This window comes from Rattus norvegicus, chromosome 7 (genome assembly GCF_036323735.1).
Source record: "Rattus norvegicus strain BN/NHsdMcwi chromosome 7, GRCr8, whole genome shotgun sequence".
Classification (NCBI taxonomy): domain Eukaryota; kingdom Metazoa; phylum Chordata; class Mammalia; order Rodentia; family Muridae; genus Rattus; species Rattus norvegicus.
The window spans coordinates 66,238,548-66,264,218 of NC_086025.1; the positions used below are offsets into that span (position 1 = coordinate 66,238,548).

General features: G+C 40.0%; 1 protein-coding gene and 1 pseudogene across 3 annotated transcripts in view; both read left to right on the plus strand.

Moving 5' to 3' along the window:
• Positions 1 to 25,671, plus strand: part of Cpq (carboxypeptidase Q) — a 570,217-nt gene that overhangs the window by 89,575 nt on the left and 454,971 nt on the right. For all 3 annotated transcript variants that reach the window (XM_008765417.4, XM_039079808.2, NM_031640.1), the window contains 1 exon segment: positions 5,134 to 5,587. In XM_008765417.4, coding sequence (XP_008763639.1) covers positions 5,155 to 5,587 — 433 coding nt within the window. In that variant the 5' untranslated portion in view covers positions 5,134 to 5,154.
• On the plus strand, positions 11,549 to 20,057 carry LOC103692875 (translationally-controlled tumor protein pseudogene; annotated as a pseudogene).

Below are 25,671 nucleotides of genomic sequence, written 5' to 3' on the forward strand. Positions count from 1 at the left end.
AGAAAGGCAGATGGGATAAGTAGTGTCAACGTCCCCCTTTCTCCCTGAGAGAAGCCAGTGTTTTTCCTAAGTAGGGACTAGCTTTGGGAGTAGACTAGGGTTGGGAATGGAGGAGGTTTAGAATCAAAGAATCGGGGTCTGGTGCTGGATGTTTAGACTTTTGTGAGCACCAGGGAAACTATGTAGACCACGTGTTAGAAAATGGGCTGTGATCACAGACTACAAGAGCTTAAAACTAGAGTGACAGTGCTGAACATAAATAGAGCGTCTTCTCTCAGGGAATGATGCTATTCTGCTGTTGAGTGATGAAGGATGAGTACTTTGGACTTTGCTGCTCTGCTTATGAAAAGAAAGGGATGTAGCTTCTGTGCCTCCATCCTGGTCAGGTGCTCCTATTTAGGTATGTGTGGGACTGAGTCATAAGACTTTCTCTGCTTAGAAGCGAAAGTGAGGAAGGGGGAGGAAGAGAATAGTTTAATTCAATTTAGTTAAATCATTAGTTCCCCACCTCATAAGACACAATTATTAAAAAGTGATTGTTTTAGATTCCTAAAATCTAAACAGATCACAGAACATCACAGATGCTCTCTGTATATTTTTAAATAATCAATCATTATCAAGACTGTAATATAAAGAAGAAATTAAAGAAATGTGATTTGTAATGACGTATTTTTAAATGCTGAACTCTACAGTAGAAAAAAGAAATGAAATAGGTTCCTATGATAAGTGTAACAGTGATAGAGGCAGACAGCCCAGAGGTGTGGGAGCAGGGTTTTAGTGTTGCACATGGAATGGGTGCTGCTGTTTCAGCAGATGCTTTTTCTGCATCTAAGTAGAGAATCATGTAATATTTTTTCTTTGAGTTTGTTTCTATACTGGATTATGTTAATGAATTTTTGTACATTGAACCAACCTTGCATCCCTGGAATGAAGCCTACTTGATCCTAGGCTGAGACTATTTCAAACAATGAATTTTCAGGAAAAATATTTAGAAGTATATGACTTATGCAGGCAATATGTGCAAAATGCAAAACAAATCTTTGTAAAATAGTGTTCCAAAGTTGCCTGAGACTAAGTTTGTATGATACACACACACAAACACACACACACACATATCCATATGTGTGTATGTGTATTTAAACTTTCTGAAATCAAAAATAGTTGTTTAACATTTGAAGGATATGCTATTTCTATGGTGTGTATTCAAGGAAAAGAACAATGATTCAGTCCTCTTTGTATACAAATAAAGAACATTAAAAATGTTGTGCAGCTTAAATTTTGACATTTTAAGTAGTTCTATCATTGCATGAAAGAATTCTTAATCATTTTTTCTCAATTAGTTTATTAGTATTTTGGGGGTTTTAATGAAAAAATGTTGAGTGTCTGTGTGAATAAATTCTTGTACATTGTCTACGTGTACAGCATTTTTATTTCATCCCTCTGTGAATTTATAGAATAATTTCTAGGTAATAAGTCATGTCTCTTTTGAGATTTTTGAGGTATTTTATGCTGCCCCTGTCCTGATATGCTCCTGGATGGAGTCTCTGTCCTCAGGTCTAGGTGTAGAGGAGATCTTTTCCTGACCTCCTGGAGGTGAATGAAGGTGTCCATTCATTGCCCTCCCTGTCACAGCCCTCCTTGGCTCTTGGCTGTATCCACTTGGAACTCTGTATGTAGGTGTTTTCTGAGGAGATACTTGCGTTCTGCTGCTTCTGTGTCTTCTGCATTTTTCTTTCTGCTTTATTCATTGTTTGTCATGTCCATTGCTGTGTCTGGCTACATTTTATAAAGTTGCCCTCCCTTTGTACATTTGTTTCCTATTGAGTGCCAGCTCCATCTTATCCATGAGTCCATTAGCCAAACATTGCTTACTTTTGTGTCCTAGCTTAAGCACGTCAACTTCTTTTGGTCTGGATCTTGCAACTCCTCAGTTACAGGGCTTTCCCTTCCATCTCTTCTTATGTCTGCCAGTTCTTTAGTACTATCTCTTAAACTTAGTCTCCAGTTTAGAGTGGCCCAGTAAACTTTTGTCAAATGAATTTATAGAAGGAGTTATGACCTAAAGCAACCCGAGATAAAGCGTTAGTTTTTGATAGTTTGAGGGTAAAGTCTAGCATGGTGGAAAAGTGAAAGTGCCGGGAGTTTGAAGACAGCGGTCACTGTTACGGTCAGGAACAGAGGCAGATCCATCAGATACATGTATGTTACTGCTCAGCTTCTTGCTCCTCTGTAGTCCAGATCCACAGCCAGGGAATTAGTCGACCCTGTCTAAAAAATACAGTCCAATGAAATATTTTCATTATTTTGATTGTTTAACAAAATTTAACCTTGAAAGGTGTGCATGGGTATTATGATTACAGAAACAAAGAACCATAGGATAATCACACTTATAAGAAAGTCAGCCACAATGCATAGTTGTCATAATTTTCAAAATGATTTAATATTATAGCAATTTTTTATTCCTGGTAGATTGTTCGTGAAGGAGAGAAGGCTACTCTCATACTCTAAAGAAGCTAAGATCTAAAGAGATTAAAGGTTTATTTATTCCTTAAATGAAAAGGTCCCTAGTAACTATACTGTATCTTGGAATTGGTCTTACTGATCTTACTGCATTTTGAGCTGGAGGAGACAGATTTATATACAAATGGCTGTTAACATTAGTTATGATAGAAACACAGATGATGTGAACAGCTCAGAGGTTTGGTTGAGCAGGTCTTCATGTGAGATTACTTTTAAAACATTCTCATTAAAGAGTGAGAGTAGGGTTGGAGAGATGGCTCAGCGGTTAAGAGCACTGACTGCTCTTCCAGAGGTCCTGAGTTCAAATCCCAGCAGCCACATGGTGGCTCACAGCCATCTGTAATGAGATCTGATGCCCTCTTCTGTGTGTCTGAAGACAGCTACAGTGTACTTACATACATAAAGAAAATAAATAAAATATTAAAAAAAAGAGCGAGACTAGGTATTTACAGGAGAATGTGCATAGGGTGGGGGAGAAGAGACTTGCAATGTAATAAAATGAATGTGTATCAACCCTAAGTTATGAAAGCACTGGGAATTTGAAGAACAGTATAAAGCTGAATGCAGCTATAGCATAATTGACTAAAATAAGGTGAGATAGATTAAGGAGTAAAAACAAATGAGTGAAGTTGATCATGTTTTTTAAGCTATCCAATATATCTGGAATACTTTCATTTTCACATTTACAGCTTTAAAATAAAAATAGTAGAACATTCTGCACTTCCAATTAAAAGTATCTCAGCTTGGACTAGCAATATTTCAAATAATATATGTCTATAAGATTAAAAACACACATATCTGGGGCAAGGAGAGGGAAGAGGAGGGAAGGAAGAGCAGGACAGACACAGAGAGAGTTGAAGGAGTAAAGAAAGACACATTTAAATAGATCGCCGGTGTTAATTTTAAAAGATGTTGTCGGTTATATTTGAAATATATCTGCATAACAGTTTCTGATATCTGTGGTATAGGAGTAATTTGTAGTTTCAAATGTTTCGCAAACTAATATTTTTGTGAAATAAGGTAACAATGAATTAGATAAATGAAAGAAAATAAAAAGCTTTTTCATTAGATTTGAAAGTCTTGTCTTTGTCTATTTTGTTTTTCAATACAACACCATAGACTATAATTAATAATGAACAGCCTCCTGATTAGGAGGCTGGAAAACCTGATAGAGGGTTTTCTAAATTCTGTCATAACATTATCCTAACTTATCACACTGCAGAAGGACAGGGCAGGTCGTATAAGAGAGACTAGAAGAGGTTGTGATGAACCTACTCCTGTGATGACAACATTGGTTCATTTAGAAGGGTGGAACCTTCAAGACTTAAACTTAAAGGTCTCACTTCCCATCAACTCTCATGATAGCAATTAAATGTTGATATGTCTTTTGGAAGGGATCGTAGAGCCACAATGTCTACACAATTTAAAAAGTGTCCGACTTGATATTATCCAAGCTTTCTGCCATGACAGTAATTCTGTTTGAACTCTGTGAGGTGGCAACCACTAGTCACATGTGCCTTCTGAGTACTTGAAACATGTCTAGAATGAATGAGGAATTGAATTTTAAATTCTGCTTAATTTTAATTAAGTTAAAATGAAGCCATGGGACTATTGGGTCCTAAACTGAGCAGCATAGACACACTTATTTGTCTCTGTATTATCTGTTATGGACTTGAACTCTCTGCGGTGCTAAATGAGTAGCACTGTTTAGCATAGAGCTTAGAATTGGAAAAAGCTTTCGATATTTCCAGTTCCTTAATCTCTCTGTGCTGGTGCTCCAGTTCCTTATTTATAAAAACAAAGAGCACAAGAGTCTGCTTCCTGAAGCTGAGTTATTGTGAGGATTAAATATAATAACAAGAGCAGTGTACGTAAGATAGTGTCTGACACAAAACAATCATGAAATAAATGAATTGCACTGTTTTTATTATTAATCTGCAGGTAATGTATATCATAGAGTTAAAGAATAACAAATCCCCATATTCATTTCTCCATTTGTTTTAGTTCTTTGCTTCTAAAAGTGTATCACAATTCCTAGAATATACCTGGTATTCAATAAATATTGTTAAAAAGAATCAAGTATCTTTAGTAGAAATAAGAATATTTTAAAAAAGTAACATCTGATATGGCCTCAAAGTTCAAGTTTTCCAGGCAAATAAGAAAGAGCCCATTTGGGCAGAGGAAAGGCGGACACCCAGTTTGCTAGAGTTCCATTAAGGGGAACATGCAGCAAGTCTCACTTTGACTACTGCTTGCTCTTCTCCTCCTCTCTGTCTTCTCCTTATAGCGCTCTCTCTCTCTCTCTCTCTCTCTCTCTCTCTCTCTCTCTCTCTGTCTCTCTCTCTTTCTCTCCTCTGTCTCTCTCTGTCTTTTAATAACAAGATCCCTAGATAACAAGTGATTCTATGCATTTGAGATATGCTGCCCTGTCAATAAGGTCAAGCATTGTTCTTTCATCTGTCTATTCATAGGGACTCTATTGCTTGAATATGATGGGGGAGGTTGGATGATGGTTGGAAAAGGAAGAGGAAAAGGAAAGCAGGCCATGGGTTGTGGGCAGATGCCTGTGAGATTCTTTTTCCCTAAAACATGTTTTTTATTTATTTCTCTCAGGAAGAAAAGAAACTAGGGACAATGAGGTTCCTTTTCTTCCTGTTCGTTGCTGTTGTTCACCTTTTCTCCTTGGGCTCTGGAAAAGCTATATACAAGAGTGGTGTTTCTCAGCGAACATTTCAAGAAATAAAAGAAGAAATAGCCAACTATGAAGATGTTGCTAAAGCAATTATCAACCTTGCTGTTTATGGAAAATACCAGAACCGGTCGTATGAGCGTTTGGGACTTCTAGTTGATACTGTTGGACCCAGACTGAGTGGCTCTAAGAACCTAGAGAAAGCTATCCAAATCATGTACCAAAACCTGCAACAAGATGGGCTGGAAAACGTCCACCTGGAGCAGGTCAGAATACCTCACTGGGAGAGGGGCGAAGAATCTGCAGTGATGGTGGTGCCTCGAATTCACAAGTTGGCTATTTTAGGCCTTGGCGGCAGCATTGGGACTCCTCCTGAAGGTACCAAAATGTTTTTAGCTGGCTCTACTCCTTAACTTAATCCATTATCTCTTTCTTCTTCCTGCCCTTTAAGTTGTTTTTAACACATGGATTTATTGTAACCTAGGCTGGTTTTGAATTTGCTATGTTATTGAACAGTGACTTTGAACTTATGATCATCTTATTCTACCTCTCAAGTGCTGTGTGTCTCTGACGTGTTTTCTTTGATGCTAGGGCTTCAAACTTGCTAAGTAAGCACTCTTATGTTATACCCATAGTCCAGCACTCCTGTACCGCTGTACAATCCATGTCTGCTTCCTTTTTTCTTTTTTTTCTATTTCTTCCATTCCTTTTCAGAAAGAAACCATGCTGAATGACTTTTAACACCATGGTGTCAGCACCGTGGCTTCAGTTTTATCCAGCAATATAGCACCTGGATATGGAATAAATAGCCAGTTAGCAGTCCCCTACCAGTAAAACTTGAAAGTATTTATAGATTAATTTCTTATGACAGAGAAAGTATTTTATACCACCATTATATACACATATGCACAAGTGTGTGTGTGTGTGTGTGTGTGTGTGTGTGTGTGTGTGTGGATATGTTGTCATTAATTTTGTTTATATACCAAATAGAAGAAATTATGGATCATTTAGTACTCTCGATTTAATTTACTGAGGTACTTCAAAACTAGTCTTTGCAATTTGCACCTTTTAATATTCTCACTAATAATGAATAATTGCCCCATATACAAATACATTTGTCTGTGGTATTGCTTTACATTTTATTAATGACAAATGACACTGAGCATCCTTCCATACTTTTTATTATTGCCTTTTATTTTATTCATTTGTATGTGCATGCATGTGTATGCAAGTGTCTTATGTGTATGTATGTGTAGGTAAGCATGTGTGTATGTGTGTAAATATGAAGGTACAGTGCTGGTTAATTCTCTTCTCTACCGTGTTGGTCTTGAGGATAAAAACTAAGGTTTTTTTTCTACTTTTTTTTTATTAACTAGAGTATTTCTTATATACATTTCGAGTGTTATTCCCTTTCCCGGTATCCGGGCAAACATCCCCCTCCCCCCTCCCCTTCCTTATGGGTGTTCCCCTCCCAACCCTCCCCCCATTGCCGCCCTCCCCCCACCAGTCTGGTTCACTGGGGGGGGGGGTTCAGTCTTAGCAGGACCCAGGGCTTCCCCTTCCACTGGTGCTCTTACTAGGATATGCATTGCTACCTATGAGGTCAGAGTCCAGGGTCAGTCCATGTATAGTCTTTGGGTAGGGGCTTAGTCCCTGGAAGCTCTGGTTGCTTGGCATTGTTGTACATATGGGGTCTCGAGCCCCTTCAAGCTCTTCCAGTTCTTTCTCTGATTCCTTCAACGGGGGTCCTATTCTCAGTTCAGTGGTTTGCTGCTGGCATTCGCCTCTGTATTTGCTGTATTCTGGCTGTGTCTCTCAGGAGCGATCTACATCCGGCTCCTGTCGGTCTGCACTTCTTTGCTTCATCCATCTTGTCTAATTGGGTGGCTATATATGTATGGGCCACATGTGGGGCAGACTCTGAATGGGTGTTCCTTCAGTCTCTGTTTTAATCTTTGCCTCTCTCTTCCCTGCCAAGGGTATTCTTGTTCCCCTTTTAAAGAAGGAGTGAAGCATTCACATTTTGATCATCCGTCTTGAGTTTCATTTGTTCTAGGCATCTAGGGTAATTCAAGCATTTGGGCTAATAGCCACTTATCAATGAGTGCATACCATGTATGTCTTTCTGTGAGTGGGTTAGCTCACTCAGGATGATATTTTCCAGTTCCAACCATTTGCCTACGAATTTCATAAACTCGTTGTTTTTGATAGCTGAGTAATATTCCATTGTGTAGATGTACCACATTTTCTGTATCCATTCCTCTGTTGAAGGGCATCTGGGTTCTTTCCAGTTTCTGGCTATTATAAATAAGGCTGCGATGAACATAGTGGAGCACGTGTCTCTTTTATATGTTGAGGCATCTTTTGGGTATATGCCCAAGAGAGGTATGGCTGGATCCTCAGGCAGTTCAATGTCCAATTTTCTGAGGAACCTCCAGACTGATTTCCAGAATGGTTTTACCAGTCTGCAATCCCACCAACAATGGAGGAGTGTTCCTCTTTCTCCACATCCTCGCCAGCATCTGCTGTCACCTGAGTTTTTGATCTTAGCCATTCTCACTGGTGTGAAGTGAAATCTCAGGGTTGTTTTGATTTGTATTTCCCTTATGACTAAAGATGTTGAACATTTCTTTAGGTGTTTCTCAGCCATTCGGCATTCCTCAGCTGTGAATTCTTTGTTCAGCTCTGAACCCCATTTTTTAATAGGGTTATTTGTTTCCCTGCGGTCTAACTTCTTGAGTTCTTTGTATATTTTGGATATAAGGCCTCTATCTGTTATAGGATTGGTAAAGATCTTTTCCCAATCTGTTGGTTGTCGTTTTGTCCTAACCACAGTGTCCTTTGCCTTACAGAAGCTTTGCAGTTTTATGAGATCCCATTTGTCGATTCTTGATCTTAGAGCATAAGCCATTGGTGTTTTGTTCAGGAAATTTTTTCCAGTGCCCATGTGTTCCAGATGCTTCCCTAGTTTTTCTTCTATTAGTTTGAGTGTGTCTGGTTTGATGTGGAGGTCCTTGATCCACTTGGACTTAAGCTTTGTACAGGGTGATAAGGATGGATCGATCTGCATTCTTCTACATGTTGCCCTCCAGTTGAACCAGCACCATTTGCTGAAAATGCTATCTTTTTTCCATTGGATGGTTTTGGCTCCTTTGTCAAAAATCAAGTGCTTATAGGTGTGTGGGTTCATTTCTGGGTCTTCAATTCTATTCCATTGGTCTATCTGTCTGTCTCTGTACCAATACCATGCAGTTTTTATCACTATTGCTCTGTAATACTGCTTGAGTTCAGGGATAGTGATTCCCCCTGAAGTCCTTTTATTGTTGAGGATAGCTTTAGCTATCCTGGGTTTTTTGTTATTCCAGATGAATTTGCAAATTGTTCTGTCTAACTCTTTGAAGAATTGGATTGGTATTTTGATGGGGATTGCATTGAATCTGTAGATTGCTTTTGGTAAAATGGCCATTTTTACTATATTAATCCTGCCAATCCATGAGCATGGGAGATCTTTCCATCTTCTGAGGTCTTCTTCAATTTCTTTCCTCAGTGTCTTGAAGTTCTTATTGTACAGATCTTTTACTTGCTTGGTTAAAGTCACACCGAGGTACTTTATATTATTTGGGTCTATTATGAAGGGTGTCGTTTCCCTAATTTCTTTCTCGGCTTGTTTCTCTTTTGTATAGAGGAAGGCAACTGATTTATTTGAGTTAATTTTATACCCAGCCACTTTGCTGAAGTTGTTTATCAGCTTTAGTAGTTCTCTGGTGGAACTTTTGGGATCACTTAAATATACTATCATGTCGTCTGCAAATAGTGATATTTTGACCTCTTCTTTTCCGATCTGTATCCCCTTGATCTCCTTTTGTTGTCTGATTGCTCTGGCTAGAACTTCAAGAACTATATTGAATAAGTAGGGAGAGAGTGGGCAGCCTTGTCTAGTCCCTGATTTTAGTGGGATTGCTTCAAGTTTCTCTCCATTTAGTTTAATGTTAGCAACTGGTTTGCTGTATATGGCTTTTACTATGTTTAGGTATGGGCCTTGAATACCTATTCTTTCCAGGACTTTTATCATGAAGGGGTGTTGAATTTTGTCAAATGCTTTCTCAGCATCTAATGAAATGATCATGTGGTTCTGTTCTTTCAGTTTGTTTATATGATGGATCACGTTGATGGTTTTCCTTATATTAAACCATCCCTGCATGCCTGGGATGAAGCCTACTTGATCATGGTGGATGATTGTTTTGATGTGCTCTTGAATTCGGTTTGACAGAATTTTATTGAGTATTTTTGCGTCGATATTCATAAGGGAAATTGGTCTGAAGTTCTCTTTCTTTGTTGGGTCTTTGTGTGGTTTAGGTATAAGAGTAATTGTGGCTTCATAGAAGGAATTCGGTAGGGCTCCATCTGTTTCAATTTTGTGGAATAGTTTGGATAATATTGGTATAAGGTCTTCTATGAAGGTTTGATAGAATTCTGCACTAAACCCGTCTGGACCTGGGCTCTTTTTGGTTGGGAGACCTTTAATGACTGCTTCTATTTCCTTAGGAGTTATGGGGTTGTTTAACTGGTTTATCTGTTCCTGATTTAACTTCGATACCTGGTATCTGTCTAGGAAATTGTCCATTTCCTGAAGATTTTCAAGTTTTGTTGAATATAGGCTTTTATAGTAAGATCTGATGATTTTTTGAATTTCCTCTGAATCTGTAGTTATGTCTCCCTTTTCATTTCTGATTTTGTTAATTTGGACGCACTCTCTGTGTCCTCTCGTTAGTCTGGCTAAGGGTTTATCTATCTTGTTGATTTTCTCAAAGAACCAACTTTTGGTTCTGTTGATTCTTTCTATGGTCCTTTTTGTTTCTACTTGGTTGATTTCAGCTCTGAGTTTGATTATTTCTTGCCTTCTACTCCTCCTGGGTGTATTTGCTTCTTTTTGTTCTAGAGCTTTTAGGTGTGCTGTCAAGCTGCTGACATATGCTCTTTCCTGTTTCTTTCTGCAGGCACTCAGCGCTATGAGTTTTCCTCTTAGCACAGCTTTCATTGTGTCCCATAAGTTTGGGTATGTTGTACCTTCATTTTCATTAAATTCTAAAAAGTTTTTAATTTCTTTCTTTATTTCTTCCTTGACCAGGTTATCATTGAGTAGAGCATTGTTCAATTTCCACGTATATGTGGGCATTCTTCCCTTATTGTTATTGAAGACCAGTTTTAGGCCGTGGTGGTCCGATAGCACGCATGGGATTATTTCTATCTTTCTGTACCTGTTGAGGCCCGTTTTTTGACCAATTATATGGTCAATTTTGGAGAAAGTACCATGAGGAGCTGAGAAGAAGGTATATCCTTTTGCTTTAGGATAGAATGTTCTATAAATATCCGTTAAGTCCATTTGGCTCATGACTTCTCTTAGTCTGTCTACATCTCTGTTTAATTTCTGTTTCCATGATCTGTCCATTGATGAGAGTGGGGTGTTGAAATCTCCCACTATTATTGTGTGAGGTGCAATGTGTGTTTTGAGCTTTAGTAAGGTTTCTTTTACATATGTAGGTGCCCTTGTATTTGGGGCATAGATATTTAGGATTGAGAGTTCATCTTGGTGGATTTTTCCTTTGATGAATATGAAGTGTCCTTCCTTATCTTTTTTGATGACTTTTAGTTGAAAATTGATTTTATTTGATATTAGAATGGCTACTCCAGCTTGCTTCTTCTGACCATTTGCTTGGAAAATTGTTTTCCAGCCTTTCACTCTGAGGTAATGTCTGTCTTTGTCTCTGAGGTGTGTTTCCTGTAGGCAGCAGAATGCAGGGTCCTCGTTGCGTATCCAGTTTGTTAATCTATGTCTTTTTATTGGGGAGTTGAGGCCATTGATATTGAGAGATATTAAGGAATAGTGATTATTGCTTCCCGTTATATTCATATTTGGAAGTGAGGTTATGTTTGTGTGCTTTCATTCTCTTTGTTTTGTTGCCAAGATGATTAGTTTCTTGCTTCTAGGGTATAGCTTGCCTCCTTATGTTGGGCTTTACCCTGTATTATCCTTTGTAGTGCTGGACTTGTAGAAAGATATTGTTTAAATTTGGTTTTGTCATGGAATATCTTGGTTTCTCCATCTATGTTAATTGAGAGTTTTGCAGGATACAGTAACCTGGGCTGGCATTTGTGTTCTCTTAGGGTCTGTATGACATCTGTCCAGGATCTTCTGGCCTTCATAGTTTCTGGCGAAAAGTCTGGTGTGATTCTGATAGGTCTGCCTTTATATGTTACTTGACCTTTTTCCCTTACTGCTTTTAATATTCTTTCTTTATTTTGTGCGTTTGGTGTTTTGACAATTATGTGACGGGAGGTGTTTCTTTTCTGGTCCAATCTATTTGGAGTTCTGTAGGCTTCTTGTATGCCTATGGGTATCTCTTTTTTTAGGTTAGGGAAGTTTTCTTCTATGATTTTGTTGAAGATATTTACTGGTCCTTTGAGCCGGGAGTCTTCACTCTCTTCTATACCTATTATCCTTAGGTTTGATCTTCTCATTGAGTCCTGGATTTCCTGTATGTTTTGGACCAGTAGCTTTTTCTGCTTTACATTATCTTTGACAGTTGAGTCAATGATTTCTATGGAATCTTCTGCTCCTGAGATTCTCTCTTCCATCTCTTGAATTCTGTTGGTGAAGCTTGTATCTACAGCTCCTTGTCTTTTCTTTTGATTTTCTATGTCCAGGGTTGTTTCCATGTGTTCTTTCTTGATTGCTTCTATTTCCATTTTAAATTCCTTCAACTGTTTGATTGTGTTTTCCTGGAATTCTTTCAGGGATTTTTGCGATTCCTCTCTGTAGGCTTCTACTTGTTCTCTAAGGGAGTTCTTTATGTCTTTCTTGAAGTCCTCCAGCATCATGATCAAATATGATTTTGAAACTAGGTCTTGCTTTTCTGGTGTGTTTGGATATTCCGTGTTTGCTTTGGTGGGAGAATTGGGCTCCGATGATGCCATGTAGTCTTGGTTTCTGTTACTTGGGTTCCTGCGCTTGCCTCTCGCCATCAGATTATCTCTAGTGTTACTTTGTTCTGCTATTTCTGACAGTGGCTAGACTGTCCTATAACCTGTGTGTCAGGAGTGCTGTAGACCTGTTTTCCTGTTTTCTTTCAGCCAGTTATGGGGACAGAGTGTTCTGCTTTCGGGCGTGTAGTTTTTCCTCTCTACAGGTCTTCAGCTGTTCCTGTGGGCCTGTGTCTTGAGTTCACCAGGCAGGTTTCTTGCAGGGGAAAAGTTGGTCCTACCTGCAGTTCCAAGGCTCAAGTTTGCTCGTGGGGTACTGCCTAAGTCCTCTCCGCTGTGGCAGCAACCGGGAAGATCTGCGCCGCTCTTTCCAGGAGCCTCCGTGCACCAGGGTTCCAGATGGCGTTTGGTGTTTTCCTCTGGCGCCTGGATGTGCACAGAGTGCAGTCTCTTCTGGTTTCCCAGGCGTGTCCTCCTCTCTGAAGGTTCAGCTCTCCCTCCCACGGGATTTGGGTGCAGAGAACTGTTTATCCGGTCTGTTTCCTTCAGGTTCCGGCAGTGTCTCAGGCGCAGGGGTCATGCCGCTCCCGGGCCCTCCCCTACGGGAACCCAGAGGCCTTATACAGTTGCCTCTTGGGCCAGGGATGTGGGCAGGGGTGGGCAGTGTTGGTGGTCTCCTCCGCTCTGCAGCCTCAGGCGTGCCCACTTGATCAGGTGGTGAGGTCTCTCTCCCACGGGGTTTGGGAGCAGAGAGCTGCTGCGGTCCCGTGTTAATGTTTTCTATAGTATCTTCTGCCCTTGAGTTCTCCCTTCTATCTCTTTTATTTTGTTGGTGATGCTTGCATCTATGTCTCCTGGTCTCTTTCCTACAGTTTCTATCTTTAGGTTTGTCTCCCTTTGTGATTCTTTACTTTTTCTATTGGTATTTTTAGATCCTGGATAGTTTTGTTCAATTCCTTCCCCTGTTTGTTTGTGTTTTCCTGTAATTCTTTAATGGATTTTGTACTTCCCTTTCAAGGTCTTCTTGTTTACCTGCATTCTCCTGTATTTCTTTACTGTAGTTATTTATGTCCTTCTTAAAGTCCTTAGTCATTATTATGAGATGTGATTTTAAATACAAATCTTGCTCTTCTGGTGTGTTGCGGTATTCAGGACTTGCTGTGGTGGGAAAACTGGGTTCTGATATACTAAAGAGCCTTAGGTTCTGTGGCTTAGGTTTTTGTGCTTGCCCCTCTCCATCTAGATATCTCTGGTGATAGTTGGTCTTGCTGTCTGTGACTGGAGCTTGTTTCTCCTATGGGCCTGTGATCTTAAGAATGAGACCACTCTTGGGAGACCAGCATTCTCTGGTCAGGATTTGGCTACAGAGGGCTGTAGAACAACCTTAGCTCTGGGTGCAGATGGAGACTGGAAGAATCCTGTCCCAGTCTGCTCTGCAGTTCCTGTGCCCTGGGTGCTCCTGGCAGTGAAGCTATTTAGTGTACAACATTGTTTACTTATATGGCACAGCTGCTTATTTGTGTTAGAATGACATCTGAATGCCTAGGTATTGGAAGTCACCAAGACTCTAGTTTAATGATCTCCAGAGACTATCTCCTCTTTAAAATTCTTTGCCATATGAAGTTACATGTTCAAAATCACTGATTCTCGTTAAATTCTGCAGATGTTTTTTGTTTTCCACTACTTGGTGCTAAGGATTTGATGACTCCATTTCCTAGTGAGACACATTCAATCTGTATCTTATAACATAAGATTTTTGCCATAGATTGAAAAACTCTTCAACACAAATTTCAAGTTCAGAATCTCCTCATTAGTCAGTTCTTAGTAATGTTAGAATAAGTGCCACCCTCTCATCAAACTACCAAGACTCACTGATTCATTGCCCACTGACTCAGTGCCTCACCCCACTCTGCATCTGCATATACATTTCTGCTGTCAGTTGATGGTGCCTTTGTTTCTGCTTCAGATATTGTTTCTATGGCAGAAACAAGGAGCATCTTCTACCTGGGGCTTGTCATTCTTGTTGCTGAGGACATTAAGTTCCAAAGAGATGTAGCCAAATCATGTAACAGTTTTTAAAGACCCCACTTAGCTGTAGCCAAAAGCCATGCCAATTCATAGTCCACTGGCTAGAGCAAATTGCTTGCCAATGACAGAATCAATGTTTGCAACAAAAAGACTGAAATTTATAGGTAGTTGTTAGGATGTGTTCTCTTCTTACTAGATGGCACAAGGGACAAGAAATAATAGAATACTTCCTTTGTAGATCTGTTTTTTGTAATATACAGAATTCTATGACTTGCTCTGAAGCTTCTCTAGAAAGTTCTTCCCCCACTTTTCCTACAGCCCTCATTGCTACCTCTATACCTCTTGGGGTCAAGTAAATCCATGGAATCTGCTCAGCATTTTTGCAACCTAATGTGTAGCTTCTTCAATAGGTTACCTTAATTATTGGTTTAGTGACAATTAGAGCTGTGATAGTGTATATAACACTGTTCTTATCCAAGTAGGCTCAATCTTTTTTGAATTAATATTCATTATTTTAAAAATTATTTTATTGCTTTTTGCCTGCTCCCCCTTCCTCCCAAGCACTGCTGACACCATGATCATCTATCGGGACTTCATCAGCCATGACAAACTGTTTTCTGACATCTATAAGATCTGGGAGATCACGGATAGGCTGTACAGATAGGTAGAGGGCAAGATGGTCAGTAGAACAGAGGGTGACATCTATGACTCACTCATTGGTTGAAATGCTTCCACTGAAGTTCCAGAGGGCGAAGGTACCAAAAGTCAGTAGTTACTGCTGTTGACATTGTCATGAATCATCTCTTACAAGAAACCAGCTTCACAAAAAAGACATACAGAAAGTATATCAAAGACTACATTAAATCACTCAAAGGCAAACTTGAAGAACAGAAACCAGAAAGAACCTTTTATGACTACCGTTGCAAAGCAAATTAAGCACATCCTTGCCAGTTTCAATAGCTACCAGTTTTTGATTGGTGAAAACATGAATCCAGATTTTATGGTTACTCTCCTGAACTACTGTGAAGATGGTCTGACTCCATCCATGATCTTCTTTAAGGATGGCTTAGAGATTGAAAAATGTTAACAAATTGGATCTATCACCTGCCACCATAATTGGCTGCTGCTTACCATCCATACAACACCAAGATTTAAGACAAATGGGACTGAAGTCATCTTGAACTTTTATTTTCACTGTGACTTATTTGGAGTGGAGGCATTCATTGGTTTTTAGAGAAAAAAACATGTCATGTTGTTTGTCTAAAAATAAGGTGCACTTAAGTTAAAAAATATATTTTATTGATATGAAATTTTAAGTGAATTGGGAGATGACTATTTGTATTTGGTAAACTCACTGTTATCATTTTGAAGTGCTTTACAACAAATGGAGTTTACCCCCCTCATTTCATGCTCATGCGAAGCTTGGGGAGGCTAAGGTTACTATGTTTTCTATTGTGTTGTCTAGGGAAAGGCGAACTTATTTAGAATCAGAAAGCTAATGTGTTCTGTAGTCAAATTTCCAACTACAGTTGCAATGATGGCTGCTTCTGATGAAGGGATACCTTGTACAAAGACTTGAGGAAAGAACAATGTACTATAAGAAGTATATTATTAAGAAACTATGCTAAGCCTACAGTTACCTTGGCAGTGAGTGATTTTCCTGAATTCCTTCTTCCTACCCAGACTTTTTAATAGAGCTTCAAGATCCTATGTGATGTCGCCCGACTCTACCAATTTCTCTCATATGATTCTCCACAAACTCCTCACCTCTCCTCTAAGCTTCTCTGCCAATATCCCCAGTAACTAGAAGTCATTTGAGGACTGCAGCTTTCTAGACTAGCTGGCTATGACCACAATCCTAACACCTAGCAGCTTAGACTACCTGCTCACAGGTAAGCTCTGTATTGCAGCAATCAGGATGCTTGCTGCTTTTGGACTTTCCTCTTTAAATGGAGTTTGGACCTGCTCATTTTAGATGGTGAGAAAGAAAAGTTTTGGTGAAAACCCTTATTCAACTACACTAATCTCTTTTACACAGAGATGCCAGTTGGTGGCCTGAGAAAAAGTGACTATGTCAATCATATTTCCAAGAAACCAAGTTGGAAAAGATGATATTTTATGTTTTAGGAGATAATATTCACTGTCATAATTGCTAAAAGGAATCATGATATTCCAAAGATTAATTACTTCTTCCATTGCCACAGTGACCATGGAGCAGTTTAGATTTGAAAATCCTCGGGTTTTGAAGATCCGCTCTATGCTCTCTGCAGATCTGCATGTTGCTGTGGTGGTCCCTGTAAAAGCTGTGCTTTTTATGAATGTCAGGTTTAATCATTGGTCCTACAGTAGACACACTCCATTGAACACAACTTTTCCTGTACACTGTACACTTTGCTAGATGCTTCTCCTCAGGTATTGCCATGTTAAGACAACTTTTAGTACATGCAGACAACTGTTATCTCTCTACAGTTGATGATAATTTACCTTGCAGCTGGGTCCATCCTCTTTTGCAAGACTGATGGCCCAAGACTCAGATCTCATTAGAGTGCTTGGAATATAGGCCACTGAATGGGTCAGATAGCCTCTTATCTTTAGAGGCTTTCTTTACCCTTTATTCTTTCAGTTTTCTCTCAAATAGTTAAATCTTTCTTAACAATTACTTCGAAGAGATTCTTTTCTTTCTCTTCCTGGAGGATAAGAATGGGGGTCTACAAATACCATAATTATTATTATTTATAGCTGTAAGTGAATGCAAATTTTACACATAACTATGCAAAATGCACATGGCTTTGCACATTTTTAACTCTTTTATGCATTACTTGAGAATGTCCTTGCAGTCATTTCCAGGCAATTAAAACAGATTCAAGTCCATTTGGTTTCTTATAGGAAATTCCATGAGGTCCCACTGTTGGATTTGTGCTGATTTTGATGAGTTTTAATATATATTTTTATTTATCTGACACTTGGTATTCTCCTAAAATTATTGTTAACTTTCTTTTCTGGATTCTATAGTCCTAAGTATATAACGTCCCTTTCCTAATTTCCAGCATGAAATCCTAGCTTTGTAGAAGCCTATAACTTGTTGATTTGAATCTTTAAGACTTGTTCTTCCTGGAAGAGTAGGATGTAAAATCATGTAGTTTGCAAACAAAAAGCCCCCAGAGAAGATTGCTCTGGTGCCCTGTTAATCTGCCTTGCTATAAAATTTTCAGGTTCTTTACCCCTTAAGACCTAACTTGACTTTTGAAAAACAAATATTTGTGTCTCCATGACTCTGATCTCAGAAAAGGCCAACCATCCCAGGGACCTAGCTATCTTGGACTGTTACCCAGGAGATCACATGGTAAGGGCAAGAAGCTAGACTTTCCTCTGGGTAGGTGAGGCTAGAATGTTTCTTGTTTATGATAAGTCTTCCAAAATCAGAACTCCCCCCTTTAAAAATGGCATTGAGTCACTTGAATTAAAATCTAGAGGCATAGATTTCTGTCTTTACTCTTTTAGTTTAATGGTAGAAACCATCATAAAACATTATTTTCTTCTTTTTTAAAACTGTCCTTGGGAGGAAGCTTTCAAAAGGGATGGAGTCTGGGCCAGGCAATTCCTCTTTCCTCATAGAACAGATGGTTCTGGCCAATGCCACAGTGCTTACCATTCTACTTTGGAGGAGGACCACAGCAGTAGTCACACACAGGCTTAGAAATTTTGGATTGAAATTGAGAAAATGTTTGTAATCTTTACAGTATAGTAGATCACTCTGTATTTTTTTTCATTTCAACTGTCACTTTGGAAATTAGTGACCTGAATTCTTTTCATTATTCTTAACAGTCTAATGAATCTTGCCCTAGGGCAGTGGTTCTCAACCTGTGGGTCTCGACTTTTTCAAACAACCCTTTTACAAGGATCTCTTAAGATCACCAGAAAACAGAGGTGTTCTCACACAATTCATACCAGTAGAAGATTACAGTTATGAAGTAGCAATGAAAAAAATTAGGAACTATATTAAAGAATTGAAATATTAAGAAGCTGCAGAATCATTACATAGAGTAAAGCCTCCTCCTGTCTGCCAATATTGCCAATAATATATGGTGACTGCTCCTGACTTATGAGCAATAGCCTGGAAAATAACTGATAAGTCTGGCAGACCTCATATAGGTGTTTCTTTTTCTTTTTCATTTCCCTAAAAATGAGAAATTAAACCCTAGCGTTTATTTTCATATATTTTATATTTACTATAGGACACAGTAATGATGTTAATAGGAAGTGTATGGCCCTAGGATGCAAATTACCAATATTCAAATTTTAATAACAACTTGCATATAAACTTGATTCTTTACCCTCTAGTGTCCATAAAACACTCTGGAGAGTTGTGAGCATTAGTGTAACCAACACACTCAAATATAGACAGTAGTATTAGCACTTACTCTGATTTATAGAAATATGAAAGGTCCTTGGAAATATGCATTCGTAGATCCTCATATTTTTGTTTTAGTTACTCAGGATCTGTACACCTCCCCCCAAAACACACGCACACAGGGATGAATCCTATTTTGCATTCATAAAGCATGAATAACAAAAGCAAAACTTTTATCCCGCATGTACCTTATATTATTATATTGAATGCAGTTACATTCTGTTAAGGACTGTGAAAAATTAACGATGCTAAGTGGACTAAGAATTTGGAAACAGGAAGCAGGTATGAATAAAAATTTCAGGACAGGCCTTATTGAGGATGTTACATTATTCCTAGAGGCTTTTGTGAGCAGCCTTGTGGAATGGGAGAGTAGGATGGAGAGAGACTAAGAACAAGAGCTTCTGGTCATAGGACAGTGTAGGTATTTCCCTTGATATAGCTGTCAAGACATGGATGGGAGAAGCTTTCTAGGCGACCTTATTTTATTTCATTCAAGTTGAGCTAACTTCTTCCCATGATGTGTGGTGTAGTGTGCACATCCTGCCTTCTGAAATGCAGCTGCTGAGTACTGTCACCTGGTTTGTGACCTCTGGGAGAGGTCATCATCATGACTCACATTTGTTATTGGACTGTCATTAACAAGTCCCTTGGGGCCAGCCGTGACGTTCTCAGCTATGGCCTCTCCTTTAATGGCTTGAGCTGTAGTGACAGAGTTCTACCCCCATGTGGTTGTTTAAATGTAAACATGCATCAATTATCATTAAATGAAATTAAAAATTTAGTTTCTCTGTCCCTTTTGGTACTTCTTGAGTACCATATGTACCTCAGTGGTCACATATGGCTGATGGCTAAGGTGTCACCTCTGGGGTAGGAATCTGTTACTGCAGGAGGTTCTCTTAGTGTTTGCTATTGTGCATGTTTCTGAGTGTCTTTGAGCTCTTGATTTGCAGATGTGTCCTGGGGGAGTGATATGAGAGCAAGATTCCCGAGTGACTATAAAGGTACTATCAAATTTTATAGGTCAATTTGCATACTCAGGATAAGCTTTAGACATAGAGAATGATATATTTGGAGCAATTTTAATCAAGGTTCACATATTGCCAAGCACTTGTTAGTTCTGCAAAATGAACATGACCCCAAATCCTAAGTAGACCATTTTTGGGAAGTAGAAGCGAGCCCCAAATAGAGTTTCATTCGTCTCTCACTGCAATACCTAGGGTCCTCCAAAAGCCCAGAGAGAGATGAATATATACTTATTCCTTAATAGCCTTGGGAAGGAGAAGATAGAACAGAAAAGAGAAAAATGCTCTTTTTTTTATTTTTTATTTTTTTATTAACTTGAGTATTTCTTATATACATTTCAAATGTTATTCCCTTTCCCGGTTTCCGGGCAAACATCCCCCTCCCCCCTCCCCTTCCTTATGGGTGTCCCCCTCCCAACCCTCCCCCCATTGCCGCCCTCCCCCCATAGTCTAGTTCACTGGGGGTTCAGTCTTAGCAGGACCCAGGGCTTCCCCTTCCACTGGTGCTCTTACTAGGCTATTCATTGCTACCTATGGGGTCAGAGTCCAGGGTCAGTCCATGTATAGTATTTAGGTAGTGGCTTAATCCCTGGAAGCTCTGGTTTCTTGACATTGTTGTACTTTTGGGGTCTCGAGCCCCTTCAAGCTCTTCCAGTTCTTTCTCTGATTCCTTCAACGGGGGACCTATTCTCAGTTCAGTGGTTTGCTGCTGGCATTCGCCTCTGTATTTGCTGTATTCTGGCTGTGTCTCTCAGGAGCGATCTACATCCGGCTCCTGTCGGTCTGCACTTCTTTGCTTCATCCATCTTGTCTAATTGGGTGGCTGTATATGTATGGGCCACCTGTGGGGCAGGCCCTGAATGGGTGTTCCTTCAGTCTCTGTTTTAATCTTTACCTCTCCCTTCCCAGCCAAGGGTATTCTTTTTCCTCATTTAAAGAAGGAGTGAAGCATTCACATTTTGATCATCCGTCTTGAGTTTCGTTTGTTCTAGGGATCTAGGGTAATTCAAGCATTTGGGCTAATAGCCACTTATCAATGAGTGCATACCATGTATGTCTTTCTGTGATTGGGTTAGCTCACTCAGGATGATATTTTCCAGTTCCAACCATTTGCCTACGAATTTCATAAACTCGTTGTTTTTGATAGCTGAGTAATATTCCATTGTGTAGATGTACCACATTTTCTGTATCCATTCCTCTGTTGAAGGGCATCTGGGTTCTTTCCATTTTCTGGCTATTATAAATAAGGCTGCGATGAACATAGTGGAGCACGTGTCTCTTTTATATGTTGAGGCATCTTTTGGGTATATGCCCAAGAGAGGTATAGCTGGATCCTCAGGCAGTTCAATGTCCAATTTTCTGAGGAACCTCCATGTCGCGCCCACCTCATCCGGCAAGGAAGACGCAACACGGTTGGATTCTTCTCAACAGCCTTTACTGCAGGAGACCTTCTTTGTTGATACAGGGAGGCGGCGGCAGCCAGCCCTAAGTGTTACAGCTCCAAGTGTTACAGCTCCAAGTGTTACAGCTTTAAGTGTTACCGCTTTAAGTGTTACCGCGCCGAGCGGCAAAGCCGCTCGGCTTATATACACAACAGTATGCTAATCTTCTTTCAGGGATTGGTGGGGCACGAGTCACCCCACTGCCATCCCAGCTACTTGTCCTCCAGAGATTGGCAAGGCATGAACTCCCATTTAGCATAGTACCGCCCCAGCCAGACTGACGTCAGGTGCAAAACTCCACGCATGCTCAGTACTGTTGTTAGGAGGGCACCAGATTCACCTCATTATCATACAGCTGTCGCACCGCTCCCTACATCTCCCCCTTTTTTGTTTAATAAAATGACTGGTCTAGATCTGGGTGTCACGTCAATCTTGTCATTGCTCCTGTCTTAGGTCGTTCCTGACGATGACTCGGCCTTACCCGTCGTTGGGTCACCCTATCGCCACCGGATCCCGTGTCTTAGGTTGGTCCGAGCTCGAGGAAAGTTGCCCGTCCCTGGATACAATGACCCCACATGACTGTGACAAAAATGATCTAGGGCGAACTCTTAATCTTTCAAAGAGGCCAGCCATACATTGGGAGAAGCACCATTGTCAATGGCAGTCATAGCCTGGTAAACAACCGCTTTGTGTCTGGCATGTTCTCTTTTTAAACGGCCAATAAGCCAGAGACATACTCCGCATCCCAGGAGGACAATAGCTCCCCAGGCAAACATGCCCGCCCACTCCTTAAAAAAGGAGAAAGCATTGGTAATCCATGAGGTAAAGTCTTCAATTGTGATGGGGTCCAGCCTAGTGCTGTTGAGGACAGCAATCTGCATCAGCAATTGTCTGGATAGTTGCTCTGCTTTCATGGACCAGTTTCCTTTCAGATAATTTGAGATTTCTTTGCTCTGTTGAGAATGCTGAGAAAAGTTGGCTTGCAAAGGAGTAATGCATAAACCTCTTAGGGAGGAAACGCAAGACAGCTGTGTCATATGATACAGTGCTTCAATTTGTTCTTGAACTAAATCTATCCTTTGATTGGCTAATAGAAGGCCAGATGCCAAATGAGTATTAAATTCTTCTTGTATCTCTAGCGCCATTGCAGTTCTTTCTACAATCTGATTGACAGTCTCAGCCGTCTGTATTTGATTGGTCATAGCAATTGCAGCTGTGGTAGCTGCGGCAGCAGACAGCACGATGGCTGAAATTATGGCTGCCGTAATTCCAAAATCTCTTTTGGTTCTCAGCAAATTAAGAATAGGAAAACTATCTGGGTTTGCCTCCACTGGGATTGGCACAAAGGAGGGAATCTTGACCATCACTGCGGTGTCATTGTTGCCATCCCAGCATTCAGCTAAATAGCAGACTACATCAGAGCTATTACAATTTAAAACACCATTGCTGACATTAGTGCTTATCAGAAAGAAAAAGGGTGATCTAACACATACTGAAGTACTAGTGGCAGTATTATGTTCCAAGAGGTTATTATATTGAATATTGGTCAACCTGGTATCATTTTTTCTGGTAGCCGAAACATTATACAGCGTGAAGTTCTCACCCATCAACCTAGCAAAAGGGGTCAGGGATGTATATGCCCCTTGCTCATTGGACAGCACCCATTGAAACCAAGGCCAGAGATTATGCTTGCCAGTCTTATTCTCCCCCCAGTCATACTGTACATGGCCAAGAGGAGGGGAAAATTCAAATCCCAGTAGGAATTGTTTTGTTCTATGGAATGGACTCTGACATGGGGTAAAATTAGGTGGAAACTCTTGATTCGGGGGGGCAAGCGGGTAAGACTCTACGACAGGTAGAGCTATTCTGTGCATAGTTACCTTGCCCTGGGCGTGATGGAACACTACAATTATGCATCACAATTAGTGTTGTAATGTTCAGATCAGCAGAACTATCGACTGACATGTCCTCGCTGGGTGAAGAGACTCCCTGGGCAATTTGACTCAAAGCAGCCAGGATGATCCCGGTGTTCATTGTGCTGTCACTTATAGGATTCAACCAATTAGCCAACGTGGCTCTACGTAACCAAATACAGGGCAGGGAAGAGTCTTTAATGGTAAAACATAAGGTATGCAACAGAGAAACGTTAGTGGCGGCATACCGTTGGGGCATTTCTCCAGTTGGCACTATACAAGGAACATCACGCAAACAGGAGGTAGAGAAAAAGGTTGGTAAAACAGTAGAATTGCTATGGACTGGCATGGGTACTGGCCAGGATCTGGCAATAGCCCACAGGGTGATCGAATTAACCTGTATTATCATTCCCAGTAGCAATAGTAGGGTTCGTAGTCTCATCTTCAGGAAGAGCAGAAGGCAATTTTCGAGTCAAACGCTCAGGTACCCAAATTGGATTTTCTTGATTCTGCGGAAAAACACAAACAGCTCCCCTAGATCTCGAGATCATGGGATCTGGGCCACACCATTTATCAGTTAAGACATCCTTCCACTTTACTTCTGCATTAGTTATAGGTGTAGTAGCAGCATGGCGATCCGCAGCAGAGCGGCCATGCGCATCCAAAACTAAGAAATTTAGAGTAAAAAGAGCTAAAGAAAGTTGTTCTTTTGGTGTTCGGCTGCTGACAATTCCCTCTTTTTGTTTTTTTATCAGCTCTTTTAAGGTACGATGTACTCTTTCCACAATTCCTTGACCTTGGGGATTGTATGGCAATCCTGTAGTATGTTTGACCTGCATTGTCTGGCAAAATGCCTGAAAGGACTTTGCAGTGTAGGCAGGCCTGTTGTCCGTCTTGAGACTATCAGGCTTTCCCCAGGCTGCCCATGCCTCTAAGCAATGGCTAATGGCATTACGAGCCTTTTCACCAGTCATCAGAGTAGCATGTATAATACCAGAACATGTATCAACAGAAACATGAGCATATTTTAAATTTCCAAATTGAGATATGTGTGTGACATCCATCTGCCAAAGTTTTAGCGGGATCAGACCACGAGGGTTAATCCCTACATGAGGAGGGTGGTGAAATTGAACACAATTCTGGCAACTTAACACCACATCACGAGCTGCAGCTCTAGAGATTTTAAATTTTTGTTGAAGAGTAAAGGCAGGTACATGAAACTTTTGATGAAATTCTCTAGCGAGATCAACCAGAGCAGCATGAAAAATAAACTCTCTACGAGTACTAGCATCCACCAGGGCGTTATTACTGGTCATGGGACCAGGCAAATTAGTATGGGCTCGAATATGTTGTATGAAAAATTTATTTTTTCTGGCCCAAATCAAATTTTGTAATTCTAAAAGAATTTGACATACAGTACTAGTCGACCGAATTGGCCCTGCAATTTCAAGTGAGCGTACCGCATTAACCACATAAGCAGAGTCAGAAATTAAATTAAAAGAATCATGAAATCTTTTGAAAACTTCCAATACAATTTTACATTCTGTAATTTGGGGGGTACCTGGACTATATTGAATTAATACTGGTTCTTGAGAATCAACCATATAGGCACCTACACCGGTTTTGGAGCCATCTGTATAAATATCTAACGCTCCAGACAAAGGCTCTGAGGCAGTGACCTTTGGAAAGATCACTGGATGTTCAGTAAAAAATTGTAGCAGCGGATCCTTAGGATAATGATTGTCAAACTCTCCATCAAAACTACAGCGCAATATGGCCCAATCATCTATCAATGCACACAATGTTTCTACCTGAGCAGTTGTATATGGTATAATAATTTTCTTTGGTGAAATACCAAAATGCTGAATGCAAGATTTAACGCCTAATATAGCTAGCTGTGCAACAGCAGAAGGGTAATATTCAAGGGTTTTATTAGGAGAAATGTGGGGATAAATCCAAAGAAGTGGACCTTGTTGCCATAATACTCCTGTAGGTTGACGAAAAGTTCTCAGTATACACAAAAGCAGATCTTCCTCTTCCTTATACCTTTTTAGTATTGCCTTTTCTAGTCTTTCTTCTACTTTCCTCAAGGATAATCGTGCTTCCTTGGTTAAAACACGGGGTGAAGTAAGCTGAGAATCCCCTTTCAGGACCTCATAAAGTGGTTGTAAATCTACATTGGGCATTTTTATATAGGGTTGAATCCAATTTATGCTTCCTAGTAATTTTTGAAAGTCATTTAATGTTTTTAAATGGTCTTTTCGTAATTCAATTTTTTGAGGAGAAATACTATGAGGAGTGATTTTTGTTCCTAAGTATTCTCCCATTTGGCCCATTTGGACCTTTTCAGGTGCTATGCACAATTGGTTGCTTTCAAGCGCCTTAACCACTTTCGCATAAGCTACTTCCAGGGTGCCATGATCTTTAGCAGAAAGCAAGATATCATCCATGAAATGAATCATTCTTAATTTTGGGAATTGGTCACGTACAGGCCGTAGGGCCTGTCCTACATAAAGTTGACACATAGTAGGACTATTTGCCATACCTTGAGGCAAGACCACCCACTGATAGCGCTTATCAGGTTCCTCATTATTCATAGATGGCAAAGTAAATGCAAATCGCACGCTATCTTGTGGAGCAAGAGGGATAGAAAAAAAGCAATCTT